Source organism: Anopheles merus, chromosome X (genome assembly GCF_017562075.2).
Source record: "Anopheles merus strain MAF chromosome X, AmerM5.1, whole genome shotgun sequence".
Taxonomy (NCBI): Eukaryota; Metazoa; Arthropoda; class Insecta; order Diptera; family Culicidae; genus Anopheles; species Anopheles merus.
Window position 1 is genome coordinate 26187859 of NC_054081.1, and position 15007 is coordinate 26202865.

Genomic DNA, 15007 nt, shown 5'->3' on the forward strand with positions numbered 1-15007 from the left:
TTCTACTTTTCATACAGAAAAAATGGAAAAAACCTCTCGCATAACGAGTTTTCTGTATAACGAGTGAGCCACTCGAACGGAAGCTTGTTATGCGGTCCATATTAATATTCAATATCGATTAAAATATATATCAATAGCGATTAAAATAGTTCTAAATAAAAAAAAAATTCTTTGAACCATAAACATCTTGGTGATATTGTTCTTTAAATGTATAAATGTATTCTTTACAACTTTCGATTAAATATTCTCACTTTATACCTTGATTCATGGAATGAAAACAAATGCATAGTTATATTTTCTAAGTCAAACATCAACTACTACCAAAGTTTTCTAAACATTTAGGTATCTATATTTCAACAAATATTAACAGCTACCCGAAACTATTTTTCTTCTTGTTCGGCGTAACATCCTTCGAGCTGCTACATATTCTGTCTCTAGGCCAGCTTTAGCCAGTAATGAATGGGGTTACTAAATTTTACTTGATTAGTTTACACTCAGCTAGATCCATTCGAATTTTTATCCCATGACGGGCATTATTTACGTCGTACGGTGGACGACTGAACTACGGGACCGGCCCACTTGGAACTACAACAACTCTCCAAATATGTATCATATAATATATAATTGATACCGGAAAGCGTATAAGTTGGCATATGTACGCCTAAGATTTAATAAGCTTACAATTTCAGAAATTCTCGCAATTTATCGATGTTCTGGTAAGCAATAAGTCCACCTATATTACGGGTTACTTTATGATCATGGTATGAAATTTTCTTAACCGACTTATTAATCAATGTATCCTGCAGGTCGAATAAATCACCATTCATTGAACGGAGAATGGCTTGAGGTGCACAAGTGTCCCACTTGTACGTAGTTCCCTTGCTGAGAAGAAAAAGTTCTGCTTCTCCAGTAGCTATCTTTAGTATTTTGTAACCCGCGCCCGAAGAATATATTACGTCATATTTTAGCTGATTCCGAATGAATTCAACATACTTTGATTGTTCGGACGGAGATAGTATAGCAATACGTGCATCAGTTCCCTGAGAAGCTATGTTGTTAAACTTCAAATCACCCACCGATAGGCCCCAGAAAATTTTACTTCTGTACTCCTCACGGAACTCTTCTTGATTACTGATTTTTTCCGCAAATGGTTGATTGATTACGCCAAGAATAGGGGTGCCCTTGCATGTTTCATAAACACCTATCAGTACTGTGCAGCATTTTAGACCGGATGACACAATATTCGAATATTTGGTTAATTTTTCTTCGCCTTTGATGTATTCGGCAGTACCATCGATTGGATCGATCCAAATACCCAATTGTGACCAATCATTGTCTAACGGTATTGAATCAGTAGGCAATTCCAAACTTTCAATGTCAATTTCAACTTCCCGATAAACTTCATCGACAAGGGCAGCTGCGGATACTTTGTCGCCATGAAGAATCTGCAATAATTAATAAAACGGTGTTTGTTTTCAAATGAATATATCGTTTATGAATTAAGATTCTACATAATTAGTGATGGGAAAATTCCACTTATTGCGAAATTAAACAGAACTAGTTAATGAAAAAAAATCATTTTAAAAAATCAACAGGAAAACATTGTTCTTAAGCTCAAAATAAATGCTCCGGAATTTCATGGTCGTGAAATTCATCGCAAGCGCGAAACAGTGTCATGTGACAGTTTTTGCATAGATTATACAGCATGCGGACTTTCTCAAATTTACAAATGCAGCATTTCCAACTCTAATTATCTAATTAGACTTATTAGGCAATCGAAAGTACAGTCACCGTCGTTTGGTATTTTTCTGTCATATTGCAATTGACAGGTAATTGCAATTGAACTGCAATTAAGATAGTTGACTGGTATGTAAATCGCAATTCGACATGCTTATTTCTCAGTTGTTCCAGATAGGATTCTGTCTGTCAAGTTGATAGAAGTGTTTGAATTGATTGTTAGTGTATATAAAAAAAACTAAATGATAAACATGGGTTGAAGCCCAGAATGGACTGTCCCCCGTAGCAAGGATTGACTATCCGGCTACGTGGTAATGAATTAAGTCTCGAAAGCCTGTATAGGCCGGCATGTCCGCGTAGGACGTTACGCCAAATAGAAGAAGATGAAATGATAAACAATTCTTGATTGCTTGTGGTAAAGCTCTAAAAATCAATAAATTGAGTGAAAATGTCAAAACTGACCGATAAATTCGAATGTTTTATTACACGTACGCCAGGATTTTTGAGTCAAAGCCTCAGCTTGCCGGAAACACCAACCGAGGATGACAGTATAGTCTTGCCCCGAGTTACGCGACACCTGATTTACGCGGTATTTTCATTTTTACAGGTCATATGTCAATCAGTACAATTTTCTCCAACCATTGTCAAATGCAAAATTAACTGATTTTTTGTCAAAACATTAAAATCGCTAAAAAGTCAGAAATTACCGTATTTTCTACACGAATTGTACGAACTAATTAATAATGTGCATAAAAGTACTAAAATCAATCAAAATTAACCATATAGTATATCAAATCAATTTTGGCAGAAAACGTGATGTTCGGCTTTCATGAAAATGCGAGTTACGCGAATGTCTCTCTAATTATTTGCATTATTTTATTACAGGCTCTCCGAGATACGCTATTCATGGGGACCGAGAAGAAACCGCGTACCTCGAATTTCCGCGAAAGTCGAATCACGCAGTTTTCGACCAAAATATAGCTAATTTCAAGTAATTTGGCTTGTAATAAGTAGTCACGAAATTGAATTTATTTTATGTGATTTTCAAACGAGTTTACAATTTGGCACTTTGCAATTGACAATTTGTTTAAAGAACTGTTCAATTCGGAAATATATATATATATATATATATATATATATATATATATATATATATATATATATATATATATATATATATATATATATATATATATATATATATATATAATATATATATATATATATATATATATATATATATATATATATATACTTATACATATACATATACATATACAGCGCATACCACAACTATATGGACAGTCGTTTTTCGCGGTTTACGCAAAATCCATAAGAGATAGATAAAAACAGTGAATGTATGAGTTGTGCAGAATACTATTTTACATCTTCGTATATTTTTTTCCAATTTTTTAACTCGTTTTTACACGACTTATGACGAAAAAACGAAATGACGAAAAATGTATGGTCGTACCATAACTATAATAACACTTCGAAAAACAGGTTTTATGTGCTAACTAACGCATTTAAAAATCGTTCAAAAATATAAATAACATATTCTAGAAAGGTTTTACATAAATGTATTTTGTACGAATTTTAAAAAAAGTGTTTTTATAACTTATTTTAAGTATTTATAAATTTTATAAGAGTAATTATCAAAATATATTTTTTAAAATAAAACACATTTTTTTCGCCTGTGCAAAATGCAAACCAAAGTATGCAAAAATATTTTCATAAATTATTTTGAAACTGCCATGAGAACCTTTTCAATTTTGTGAACAACGATTCAAAACTGATCTGATCAAACAAAAGCGACACAAAAAGTCCAACAACGATTTTTTAGCAGAATCTGAATAATTGCTGCTGATACATACATAGTTAAGGAATGTTATCCTAGTCTGATATATTTTTACTCGCACCACCTACTTCACCATCGATGTTCTCTTAGACCGCTACAAAGGCGCTTGTAAATGTTTTGGGGGATGTGCAGAAGAACATGATATTCAATTGCAATGGCCTAGAGCATCGGTCGGCAAACTTTTGAGGCAAAGGGCCGAATTTAGTAAATGATCTAAAGCCGCGGGCCAAGAGAATGCGGTTTTTCTATAATTGTGCTTTGATTATTACATTATAAAATTTTAGAAACAAAATGATTGATATTATTGCTGTTTTCTTATAATTGTTGCATCCAAGTATGGTTCAAAATTGATAATATTTACTTAAAATCTAATTGTATCCTTTAATCATTTGAGGATTGCTAAAAGAAGGGCAATAGTGTGATAATTCAAAACACAACGAAGCAAGAGCAATATCGTTTCTTCGTGACCCCATCCTCCCACGCCGGAAAAAATATAAGCGCTATTCTGGGGATGATACCAAAGTGGTATTGGTTAAAAAATTATCGAGGAAAATGTGCATTTAGTATTTATAAAAATGTTTAAAGGACAATTTATGTCATGTCTGATAAATTGATTTATGATTTATGTCTGATAAATTGATCTTTATAAATTGATTCCTTATGAAAAAATTTAGCACTTTGACAATCGTTGTACTCGTAAACAGGAACAGTGTGGAATCGTCGTTCTCGGTACAACAGCAGGGTTTTATCAATGTTCTTATTTGTTTTAAATAAGATGCAAAATACCCCTAACTAGATAAAAAAAACAACTGATTTATGTGAAATTAAGAAGAACGAATAGCAGGACAAATATTAACGCGGGAAATGTATGATATTTCATTACATCCAAAACTTTGTTTTCCATGTATTAGGTTGGTGATAATCGCATGCAAAACATAAAATAACTTCATTGCAACCCGACTTTAGTGTATCTTATCTGTATAAAATTTCGTATGCGACTTTCATATCGATAGTCTTATTGTGGTGTTAAAATAATGTTAATATTACATAATGGTTGTATTAAAAAATGAACAACAATTTCATGAGATTATCTTAAGTTAATTGCACTTTGAGTAGTAGTATCCCATTAGTTAGCAAACAAAATTTGACACCTCTATCAGTCAAACTCTAACCATGATGGCCAAACAAGTGAATCAAACGCGTGCGTGATCAAAGAATGGCACCCCGTAGCGTCCAAAATGGACTCCGTGCGGAAGTTTGTGGACGTCGTATATACCCGTTTTGGCATTTTGGATGCCAACATCTTGGCACTATTAGGCAACAATGAAAGCATTGAAAGAGAGCCCTGGTCCATTTTTGAGGTTTACATAAGAGCTAAAATGAAGACAGAGGGACAAGTGGCTACATCACTACGTTAGCTGGACCGGGAGATCGATGCAACCCATAAACAGATTAGGAATTAGAAATTCCATCCCCTGGCTTCAATTACTTCAATAGTGGCAAACAATTACGCGAAAACTCAATGCAATCATTTCAGGTAAATTTCGACAGAATATCGAAATGTCACCCTAGTCTGCGAACTGGTCCAACATCTGTCACCTGCGTCCCATCGATTTTTTTCTGCATCAACGTGATGCAAAAACTCTACTCTAACAATTTTGTAGCGAAAACTTAAGAGGAATTGATGAAAATCGAAGGTAGATCTTAAATCATGCATGTTTTTGTCCACCATGATCAACATTCCTGATAACTGATGAAAGGCAATTCACAAAGTCTTGATTTATTTGTGCAAGTTAGCTTAAATAATTACCTTTCCACTACCTTTTTTCTGCAGCCAGCCGAAAATGGCATATTTTTTCATGCAAAAGTTACGGGGGTATTAACCTCGAGTTCGAACATACTGAACGGTCCGTCATTCCATAGTACTTTAATTAAAGATGGAAATGTACGATGGTATAATATGGCATACTTAAATATCTTCAGTAATTTGTGTACGAATAGTTTCTTCCCATCTTTCAAAATCAGTCAAATACTTTCGTGAGCCGGATTGAATGTTACGGCGGGCCGGACTTTGCCGACCGCTGGCCTAGAGTATTAGGCGGCGCTCTGGGACCAATCGAACGAAACAAACAAACACGACTCTGTTCGATAGGTGCTCTGTCAGCTGTTCGATGTCTTACAGACCTGTCATGATGCACTGCAATACACCTATCTTTTTATCTCGAAAATGAAGCATTTTCATAGTTAAAATGAATATCCATCTGCAGGGGGAAGATTCAACAAATAATTTACAAGTTATTCACATCAATAATAACATAAAAATCATTCAAATTTAATATTGAAAAATGTAAACAAACGTCCATGCGAAACACATACAGTGCATACACATGCATTATGTACATGCAATAGTTTAATACGTTTCAAACCTGTATATTTGATGTTAAAATTGATTGTGAAGCATTGCAAATATTATTGATAGATATTTAAAATATTTTGCAGGCGAATTTTAAGAAGAAAACGAGACAAAATACGAAAACAACTTGAAATTGTCCCGAATTGAATTCTATCTACTGTAGCTGAGAAGCGTTTGACAGCCAAGGTATTCAAAGCACAGGTGGGTATCGAACATCAAAGACAGAATCAACTGACATGTTCGACTCGATGTTTGTCTTGTTTGTTTGTTTGTGTCTGACAGTGCACCTCCATATGATTATATGGGTTTGTTCGTGTCGGATGTCGTGTTCGATTGCTGCTAGAGCGCCGCCTTACTCTTTGCACATATTCTTACCGGCATTACAAATACTTATCTAATACATGTAAATACCACATTACTAATTCAGCCAGTCCTTATTTAGGCCCATAAACTACTTAGTCATAAGTCGTGTAAAACGAGTTAAAAAATTTGAAAAAAATATACGAAGATGTAAAATAGTATTCTGCACAACTCATACATTCACTGTTTTTATCTATCTCTTATGGATTTTGCGTAAACCGCGAAAAACGACTGTTCATACCCATATAACCAAGATACCGAAAACGCCACCAATTTCTTGTACTAAAAATCCAGTTCCATCAAACAAAGCTAAAAACTATCAGTTTGGTGGGTTAAGCCACACGGCCACAGAAGCAGCCACCACTTCAATTTTGTTGAAGTCAGATTTTTATGCACGGGCAATTTATTTGCTCAACATGTTTCACCTGTGTTAAAAATGTTATTTATTTGTGCAAAGGAAGCAATTAAACGTGTGTGTTTAAGTTGGTTTGTTGTAAAACATTCATGTGTAATATGTGTATATGTGTGTTTGTTTACTTGCGAATAAACTCTTCCATTTCGCTGGTCAGTGCATAGTTTATAGACTAATAATATTGCTGAAGTTGAAGTGCAGTGATGTAAGTGAATGAATTTAATCAACCGAGGAGTTAAATCCTGTCCAGCATATTGACCTAAGCCAAACCTTGACCAAACTTTTCCTCAAAGCATTTTTGGAAAAGGTGGGTTAAGGGTGGGCAAGATAAATACATCGGATCGGAACTGGCAGCTCCGATTGTTCTAAAATTTGGTGGGGTAACGACTGAATCGACCACCACAAACCCACGTGGGTTTGAAGTGGTTTTACAGTGGGTTAAGGACGATTTGGTTATTTGGGAACTTGCACAAATAAATCAAGACTTTGTGAATTGCCTTTCATCAGTTATCAGGAATGTTGATCATGGTGGACAAAAACATGCATGATTTAAGATCTACCTTCGATTTTCATCAATTCCTCTTAAGTTTTCGCTACAAAATTGTTAGAGTAGAGTTTTTGCATCACGTTGATGCAGAAAAAAATCGATGGGACGCAGGTGACGGATGTTGGACCAGTTCGTAGTTCTGTTTCGCAGTTGGACCAGTTCTGTCGAAATTAACCTGAAATGATTGTATTGAGTATTCGCGTAATTGTTTGCCACTGTGAAGCCAATGCATGCGATTTCTAATTCCTGATCTGTTATTCATGTTGCCTAGGTATTATTTTACTGTTTGGTGGGTTGCATCGATCTCCCGGTCCAGCTAACGTAGTAATGTAGCCACTTGTCCCTCTGTCTTCATTTCAGCTCTTATGTAAACCTCAAAAATGGACCAGGGCTCTCTTTCAATGCTTTCATTGTTGCCTAATAGTGCCAAGATGTTGGCATCCAAAATGCCAAAACGGGTATATACGACGTCCACAAACTTCCGCACGGAGTCCATTTTGGACGCTACGGGGTGCCATTCTTTGATCACGCACGCGTTTGATTCACTTGTTTGGCCATCATGGTTAGAGTTTGACTGATAGAGGTGTCAAATTTTGTTTGCTAACTAATGGGATACTACTACTCAAAGTGCAATTAACTTAAGATAATCTCATGAAATTGTTGTTCATTTTTTTAATACAACCATTATGTAATATTAACATTATTTTAACACCACAATAAGACTATCGATATGAAAGTCGCATACGAAATTTTATACAGATAAGATACACTAAAGTCGGGTTGCAATGAAGTTATTTTATGTTTTGCATGCGATTATCACCAACCTAATACATGGAAAACAAAGTTTTGGATGTAATGAAATATCATACATTTCCGCGTTAATATTTGTCCTGCTATTCGTTCTTCTTAATTTCACATAAATCAGTTGTTTTTTTTATCTAGTTTAGGGGTATTTTGCATCTTATTTAAAACAAATAAGAACATTGATAAAACCCTGCTGTTGTACCGAGAACGACGATTCCACACTGTTCCTGTTTACGAGTACAACGATTGTCAAAGTGCTAAATTTTTCATAAGGAATCAATTTATAAAGATCAATTTATCAGACATAAATCATAAATCAATTTATCAGACATGACATAAATTGTCCTTTAAACATTTTTATAAATACTAAATGCACATTTTCCTCGATAATTTTTTAACCAATACCACTTTGGTATCATCCCCAGAATAGCGCTTATATTTTTTCCGGCGTGGGAGGATGGGGTCACGAAGAAACGATATTGCTCTTGCTTCGTTGTGTTTTGAATTATCACACTATTGCCCTTCTTTTAGCAATCCTCAAATGATTAAAGGATACAATTAGATTTTAAGTAAATATTATCAATTTTGAACCATACTTGGATGCAACAATTATAAGAAAACAGCAATAATATCAATCATTTTGTTTCTAAAATTTTATAATGTAATAATCAAAGCACAATTATAGAAAAACCGCATTCTCTTGGCCGCGGCTTTAGATCATTTACTAAATTCGGCCCTTTGCCTCAAAAGTTTGCCGACCGATGCTCTAGGCCAGGTATGTCAAACTGGCGGCCCGCGGGCCGCATGCGGCCCTCGTCAATGCTGAATGCGGCTCGCGAGAATATTTTGAGAATTGCTAAATGCACTGCAAACCAAAAAACTGTTATTACTATTTGTCTAATTGTAAAAAATTTTCCAGAGAAGAACAATCATTTTGATGGTATATTTTTTGAATCTAACATGAATGTAACCATAACATCTCATAAACTTATGCTGCACAATCGTACAGAACAATTGAAACCCTTAAGAAAAATTGATTTGAATGCAAACTCATTATGTTTCGATGAAATTCTGAATATTAGCACAATGTTGTGTACACTCGATTGCACATTCTATGGAAAAATATGGAAAAATAGATTTGCGTCAACCTTCTACAAACGAAAAAGGAATGAAATACTTTCATACACACACTTGGAATCTTCGCAACAACTAGTGCTGGATTGTCAGAATCGTCATTTTTGATCTTAGCTATTCTGACTCCTGATCCGTCCAAATCAAACCAACAGTTCCGTTCGGTGCCGACCGAAGCTTATAGAGCCGTTTAATGCCATTCGGAACCATTGGAGTCATCGGTTGTCGCACGGAGCGGCTAATCTGCAGTGAGAAATGGATCTGGTCGGTCCTACCGAATTTGACCATGCCCCAATTACCCGAATTTGACCAATTATGCCCCCGAGTGCCGAGTTAAGGATTCATTGGGCTCCGAAATTCTTTTTCGAACGAATTTGCACGGCTCCGACCTTAGAATGTTACATTTTTGATGTTCGATTAAAGCCACTTCTGTTTTATTCATAATCATGCCACCATAAATGTTAATAAAAATGATTGTTGCCAAGTTGGAATTATGTGTACCCCACATTCTACAAAACGAATTAATGTACTTTCCAACCTCCCCAAAAATCAAAACCAAAATGATATGATTACGCTTAAGCCATGAGTATTTAGATTAAGGATTAAAATAATCGAAATGCCGAAGTCCTGCGATGTATAGCTTATTTCCATAGATTAGCTCACACAGTCCACTACCTCAATTCGCGAATCATCTCCCTTCAAGTGTCAAAAAACGAATCTTTGTCAGATAAAATTATCGTAATTTAAAAAAAATATTTGTAAAATACGGGTTCTTGGAACATGGAAATTAGCAAAAAATATGTTTAAACACGTTTTATTACAATTTTTCTCTTGATCTGTCAAAAAATTGCAGGCAAATATATTGTTATTCATCCAGCGATGCATAGCTTGGATGGCTTGAAAATGATTCGCCTCGCGAAAAAGATACCTTAGTGAAAAAGTGTGGTTGGACGATATTTTCTAACAGAACTACCGTGTTAGAACGCGACTAATGAAAAATGTCGTATTTTAATAATAAGGATAAAAAATGCATGTGACTTTAAAAGTACATTAAACTATTTTCGAAATAAAAAAGTGCACAATGAAAATAACACAGCAAATTTGTAAATAGGAAACTATTCCAGATTTGAAGCGAGGAGTACAAAAAGTCAATTTGTTTAACAATAATGATTTTAAACAGTATTTTATATAAATATGAGGTATAGTTTTTATTCTCACATTTGCGGCCCGCGAATCACTGAAAATCTGTACTTGCGGCCCTCTGATGAAATGAGTTTGACACAGCTGCTCTAGGCCATTGCAATTGAATATCATGTTCTTCTGCACATCCCCCAAAACATTTACAAGCGCCTTTGTAGCGGTCTAAGAGAACATCGATGGTGAAGTAGGTGGTGCGAGTAAAAATATATCAGACTAGGATAACATTCCTTAACTATGTATGTATCAGCAGCAATTATTCAGATTCTGCTAAAAAATCGTTGTTGGACTTTTTGTGTCGCTTTTGTTTGATCAGATCAGTTTTGAATCGTTGTTCACAAAATTGAAAAGGTTCTCATGGCAGTTTCAAAATAATTTATGAAAATATTTTTGCATACTTTGGTTTGCATTTTCAAAACAAAAATTACAGGCGAAAAAAATGTGTTTTATTTAAAAAAATATATTTTGATAATTACTCTTATAAAATTTATAAATACTTAAAATAAGTTATAAAAACACTTTTTTAAAATTCGTACAAAATACATTTATGTAAAACCTTTCTAGAATATGTTATTTATATTTTTGAACGATTTTTAAATGCGTTAGTTAGCACATAAAACCTGTTTTTCGAAGTGTTATTATAGTTATGGTACGACCATACATTTTCGTCATTTCGTTTTTTCGTCATAAGTCGTGTAAAAACGAGTTAAAAAATTGGAAAAAAAATATACGAAGATGTAAAATAGTATTCTGCACAACTCATACATTCACTGTTTTTATCTATTTCTTATGGATTTTCCGCAAATCGCGAAAAACGACTGTCCGTATAGTTGTGGTAGGCGCTGTATATGTTCTTCTTTTTGCTGATATCTAAATATTGCGATATATTGCAAATGAAAGACAAAATTAATAAATACCTTTTCTAGGGCCTTAGTAGTGTTTCCTGGATCGTCCGTCACTGATACTATGATAGATTCGCCCGCTGTATTGGTAAATTTTGCATTCTCTTCTCCTCGGATGTTGTCACGTAATTCCGGAAACTAATCGATAAAATTGCTGTATCTCAATGTGTTTTAATTCCATTTTTGTCACGAAATGAATTTTACCTGTTTTCCAATGTCATGTTTTATCATCTCCTGTATCAGACAATCGGCCAGTGTTTTGAAATCATGAGCAAATCGGGTATTCGATTCATCTTTACTTTTTTCTTGTACCAACAAGCTAAATAGGATTGGATTTTGGCGGCAGACACGAGCTATGTTAGCAGCCTTTTCGGATGCCTTAAGCACTTCTCTGAGAAGATTGATGGCGGACATGCTGTAATGAAATCTAACACTTTGTTTGTTTCTAATGTATGAATGATTTTGATTGTCTTGACTGCGAAGTTTTGAGTGGGCCCGCTTAACTTCTTCACAAACCAAGTATTATGAAGAGTTAATCCTTTTGAAACAAGTACAGATAAATTCGATTGTTGTGCACAATATTCACCTGAACACTAAGATTGAATTCTACTACGTTTCGAACAGACGTTTAACTTGGCACGTCTCGTCTTTAATACTATGTAGATTATATGAAAAACTATTACCAGAAAGTTGTCGATAAATGATTCAATACCTAGCACAAGAAAGCGTTTTCACAAAAACGAGACATGTATAACTACGCCGACGCAGTAACAATCGATCGAATGGATAGTAAAGGCGAGGGAGGGTGGGGTTGGGGTGAAAGCAGTTTAGGTGAAAGCAAGGATGTAATAAGATACCAGGTGGTGAAATACAGAGCAATTTGACAAGCCGCCTCCTGACGTGCGGGTTCTCGATCCAGCAAGAGTCGCTATGTCAAATCCCACACATCTCCATAATCCTATGCGTTTTTATCGGACGAAATTTATATGGGATTAGACAGATAACGTCAGACGTGCGATTTCGTCGTACGACAGAATCAAAAAAATTTGATTCCATCGGATCGTCGCATCCGATTTTATCTGTCAATGTAATCATGCAGTTTATGTAGGAACAATATGATATTATTTTTTTATAATGGTTAAACCATTCAAATCATTCAAATTTTCGCAATGTGAGCTGACCGCACCCGCAAATTTCCGTTAAATGCCTTCTAATCGCCTTGTAATCGCCAGCGAATTGAAGGCGATCAGCAGTGCATTTAGCAGTAATTAAATGCCTTTGAAATATGTCAATGAAAAATTTCGCTTTTAATTTTAAATTGCAACTGTCAAAAGAAAACCTTACAAGCGTCTTCTGCACTGCACTGTTGTAGTGTTCCCAGATATGAGCGTGAGATTCGATAGCACGATTTACGTGTTATGTTCTCTTGCTTAGCGCTCTGAGCTATTTCACTTTATTAAAGAAGGTCTGCATTATTCGGTTGTTGAAGACCAACCCGTTGAAAGGTGTAAATATTTTTTTAAGGCAATATTTTAATTGTGCTTCACATAAATTTTGTTTGTATTAATTATAGCAAGAAAATATTAATTTTAAAAGAAATAAACACAAAAAAGATAATAAAAATTAGGATTTGAACACACGCTTTCTCGGTTCGGAACCAAAAGCGTTTGTAGCATGCACATGCACATGCTATACTCCCGCACAACAAAATCGAGCAGTTTTTGAGCTCGCTTTCTAGCTCGCTTTCCGCCGAAACCGATCGAGAAAGCGAGCAGAAACATCCGAAGAACCCGCACAACAAAATCGAGCAGTTTTTGAGCTCGCTTTCTAGCTCGCTTTCCGCCGAAACCGATCGAGAAAGCGAGCAGAAATGTCCGAAGAACCGATCGAAGCTCTTGATCGGTTGAAGCGTTTACGGTATTTCGAGAGAGCGCGCTGTATGTGTATGTCTCTTTTTGACAAAAAAGCTCCGGTACGCGACCGTGTTGGCGCAAAAATGATAATGGCCGAAAAATAGTTCACACCCACGTTCTCTTTCTTCTCTCTTTTCCCTTTCACCTCGCTTTATCGTTATGGTTTTTGCTCTCTAGCTACATTGAGCGAGTGGCTGACAAGTTTTCGATCGCTTTGCGCAGCGGGGAACCGATCGAAGCTCTTGATCTATTGAAGCGTTTACGGTCGTTCGAGAGAGCACGCTGTATGTGTTTGTCTCTTTCTGACAAAAAAAGCTCCGGTACGCGACCATGTTGGTTCAAAAATGATTATGGTCGCAAAATAGTTCACACCCACGTTTTCTTTCTCCCCTCCTTCCCCTCTTCACCATCCTTTTACCTTTATTGGTTCTTGCTCTCTAGCTACATTGAGCGAGACGCTGAGTTTTCGATCGCTTTGCGCAGCGGGCTGTTTTCAATCAGTTCACACACATTTCTTATTACACCCGCTGCGCAAAGCGATCGAAAACTCAGCGTCTCGCTCAATGTAGCTAGAGAGCAAGAACCAATAAAAGGTAAAAGGATGGTGAAGAGGGGAAGGAGGGGAGAAAGAAAACGTGGGTGTGAACTATTTTGCGACCATAATCATTTTTGAACCAACATGGTCGCGTACCGGAGCTTTTTTGTCAGAAAGAGACAAACACATACAGCGTGCTCTCTCGAACGACCGTAAACGCTTCAATAGATCAAGAGCTTCGATCGGTTCCCCGCTGCGCAAAGCGATCGAAAACTTGTCAGCCACTCGCTCAATGTAGCTAGAGAGCAAAAACCAATAACGATAAAGCGAGGTGAAAGGGAAAAGAGAGAAGAAAGAGAACGTGGGTGTGAACTATTTTTCGGCCATTATCATTTTTGCGCCAACACGGTCGCGTACCGGAGCTTTTTTGTCAAAAAGAGACATACACATACAGCGCGCTCTCTCGAAATACCGTAAACGCTTCAACCGATCAAGAGCTTCGATCGGTTCTTCGGACATTTCTGCTCGCTTTCTCGATCGGTTTCGGCGGAAAGCGAGCTAGAAAGCGAGCTCAAAAACTGCTCGATTTTGTTGTGCGGGCACTTAATAAACACAAAATTGTCAACACAACACAACACACAAAAAGACCAAATTCCAACCACTCAAGATACCAACACAACCCAAACCACATAAATAACCTTACGTCAGGAATTGTAAGTCAGCAGAAAAACCCTTATCCAAAAACACTTAAAACACACAAGCGACACACAACCCCGGAGGTGCGAAAAAAACCTTACCCGCACAACAAAATCTAGCAGTTTTTGAGCTCGCTTTCTAGCTCGCTTTCCGCCGAAACCGATCGAGAAAGCGAGCAGAAACGTCGGAAGAACCGATCGAAGCTCTTGATCGATTGAAGCGTTTACGGTATTTCGAGAGAGCGCGCTGTATGTGTTTGTCTCTTTTTGACAAAAAAGCTCCGGTACACGACCGTGATGGCGCAAAAATGATAATGGCCGAGAAATGTTTCACACCCACGTTTTCTTTCTCCCCTCTTTTCCCTTTCACCTCGCTTTATCGTTATTGGTTTTTGCTCTCTAGCTACATTGAGCGAGTGCCTGACAAGTTTTCGATCGCTTTGCGCAGCGGGTACCCAGCACAAAACGCTTCAAGTGGGTAAAGCGTAAATACACAGCATTGC

General features: G+C 36.3%; 1 protein-coding gene across 2 annotated transcripts; it reads right to left on the bottom strand.

Annotated features, from left to right (window-relative positions):
- Positions 1-212: 212 nt before the first annotated feature.
- Positions 213-12139, bottom strand: LOC121596118 (inositol polyphosphate 1-phosphatase). 2 transcript variants are annotated; one of them, XM_041920793.1, is made up of 4 exons: positions 11948-12139; positions 11566-11776; positions 11377-11499; positions 213-1445 (listed from the first exon to the last, which is right to left on the bottom strand). In XM_041920793.1, exons 2-4 carry the CDS (start codon positions 11773-11775, stop codon positions 678-680), a joined length of 1101 nt encoding a protein of 366 aa, XP_041776727.1. In that variant the 5' UTR covers position 11776; positions 11948-12139; the 3' UTR covers positions 213-677. The 2 variants fall into 2 exon arrangements, with proteins under 2 accessions (XP_041776727.1, XP_041776719.1); XM_041920785.1 differs by having other exon boundaries at positions 11566-11788.
- Positions 12140-15007: the final 2868 nt, after the last annotated feature.

Coding starts and splice junctions, on each gene's coding strand:
- LOC121596118 (XM_041920793.1), bottom strand. CDS start 11,775: ATGTCCGCCATCAATCTTCTCAGAGAAGTGCTTAAGGCATCCGAAAAG. Junction 11,500..11,565: donor AACATGACATTGGAAAACAG/GTAAAATTCATT, acceptor TTTATCGATTAG/TTTCCGGAATTACGTGACAA. Junction 1,446..11,376: donor CTACTAAGGCCCTAGAAAAG/GTATTTATTAAT, acceptor TAATTATTGCAG/ATTCTTCATGGCGACAAAGT.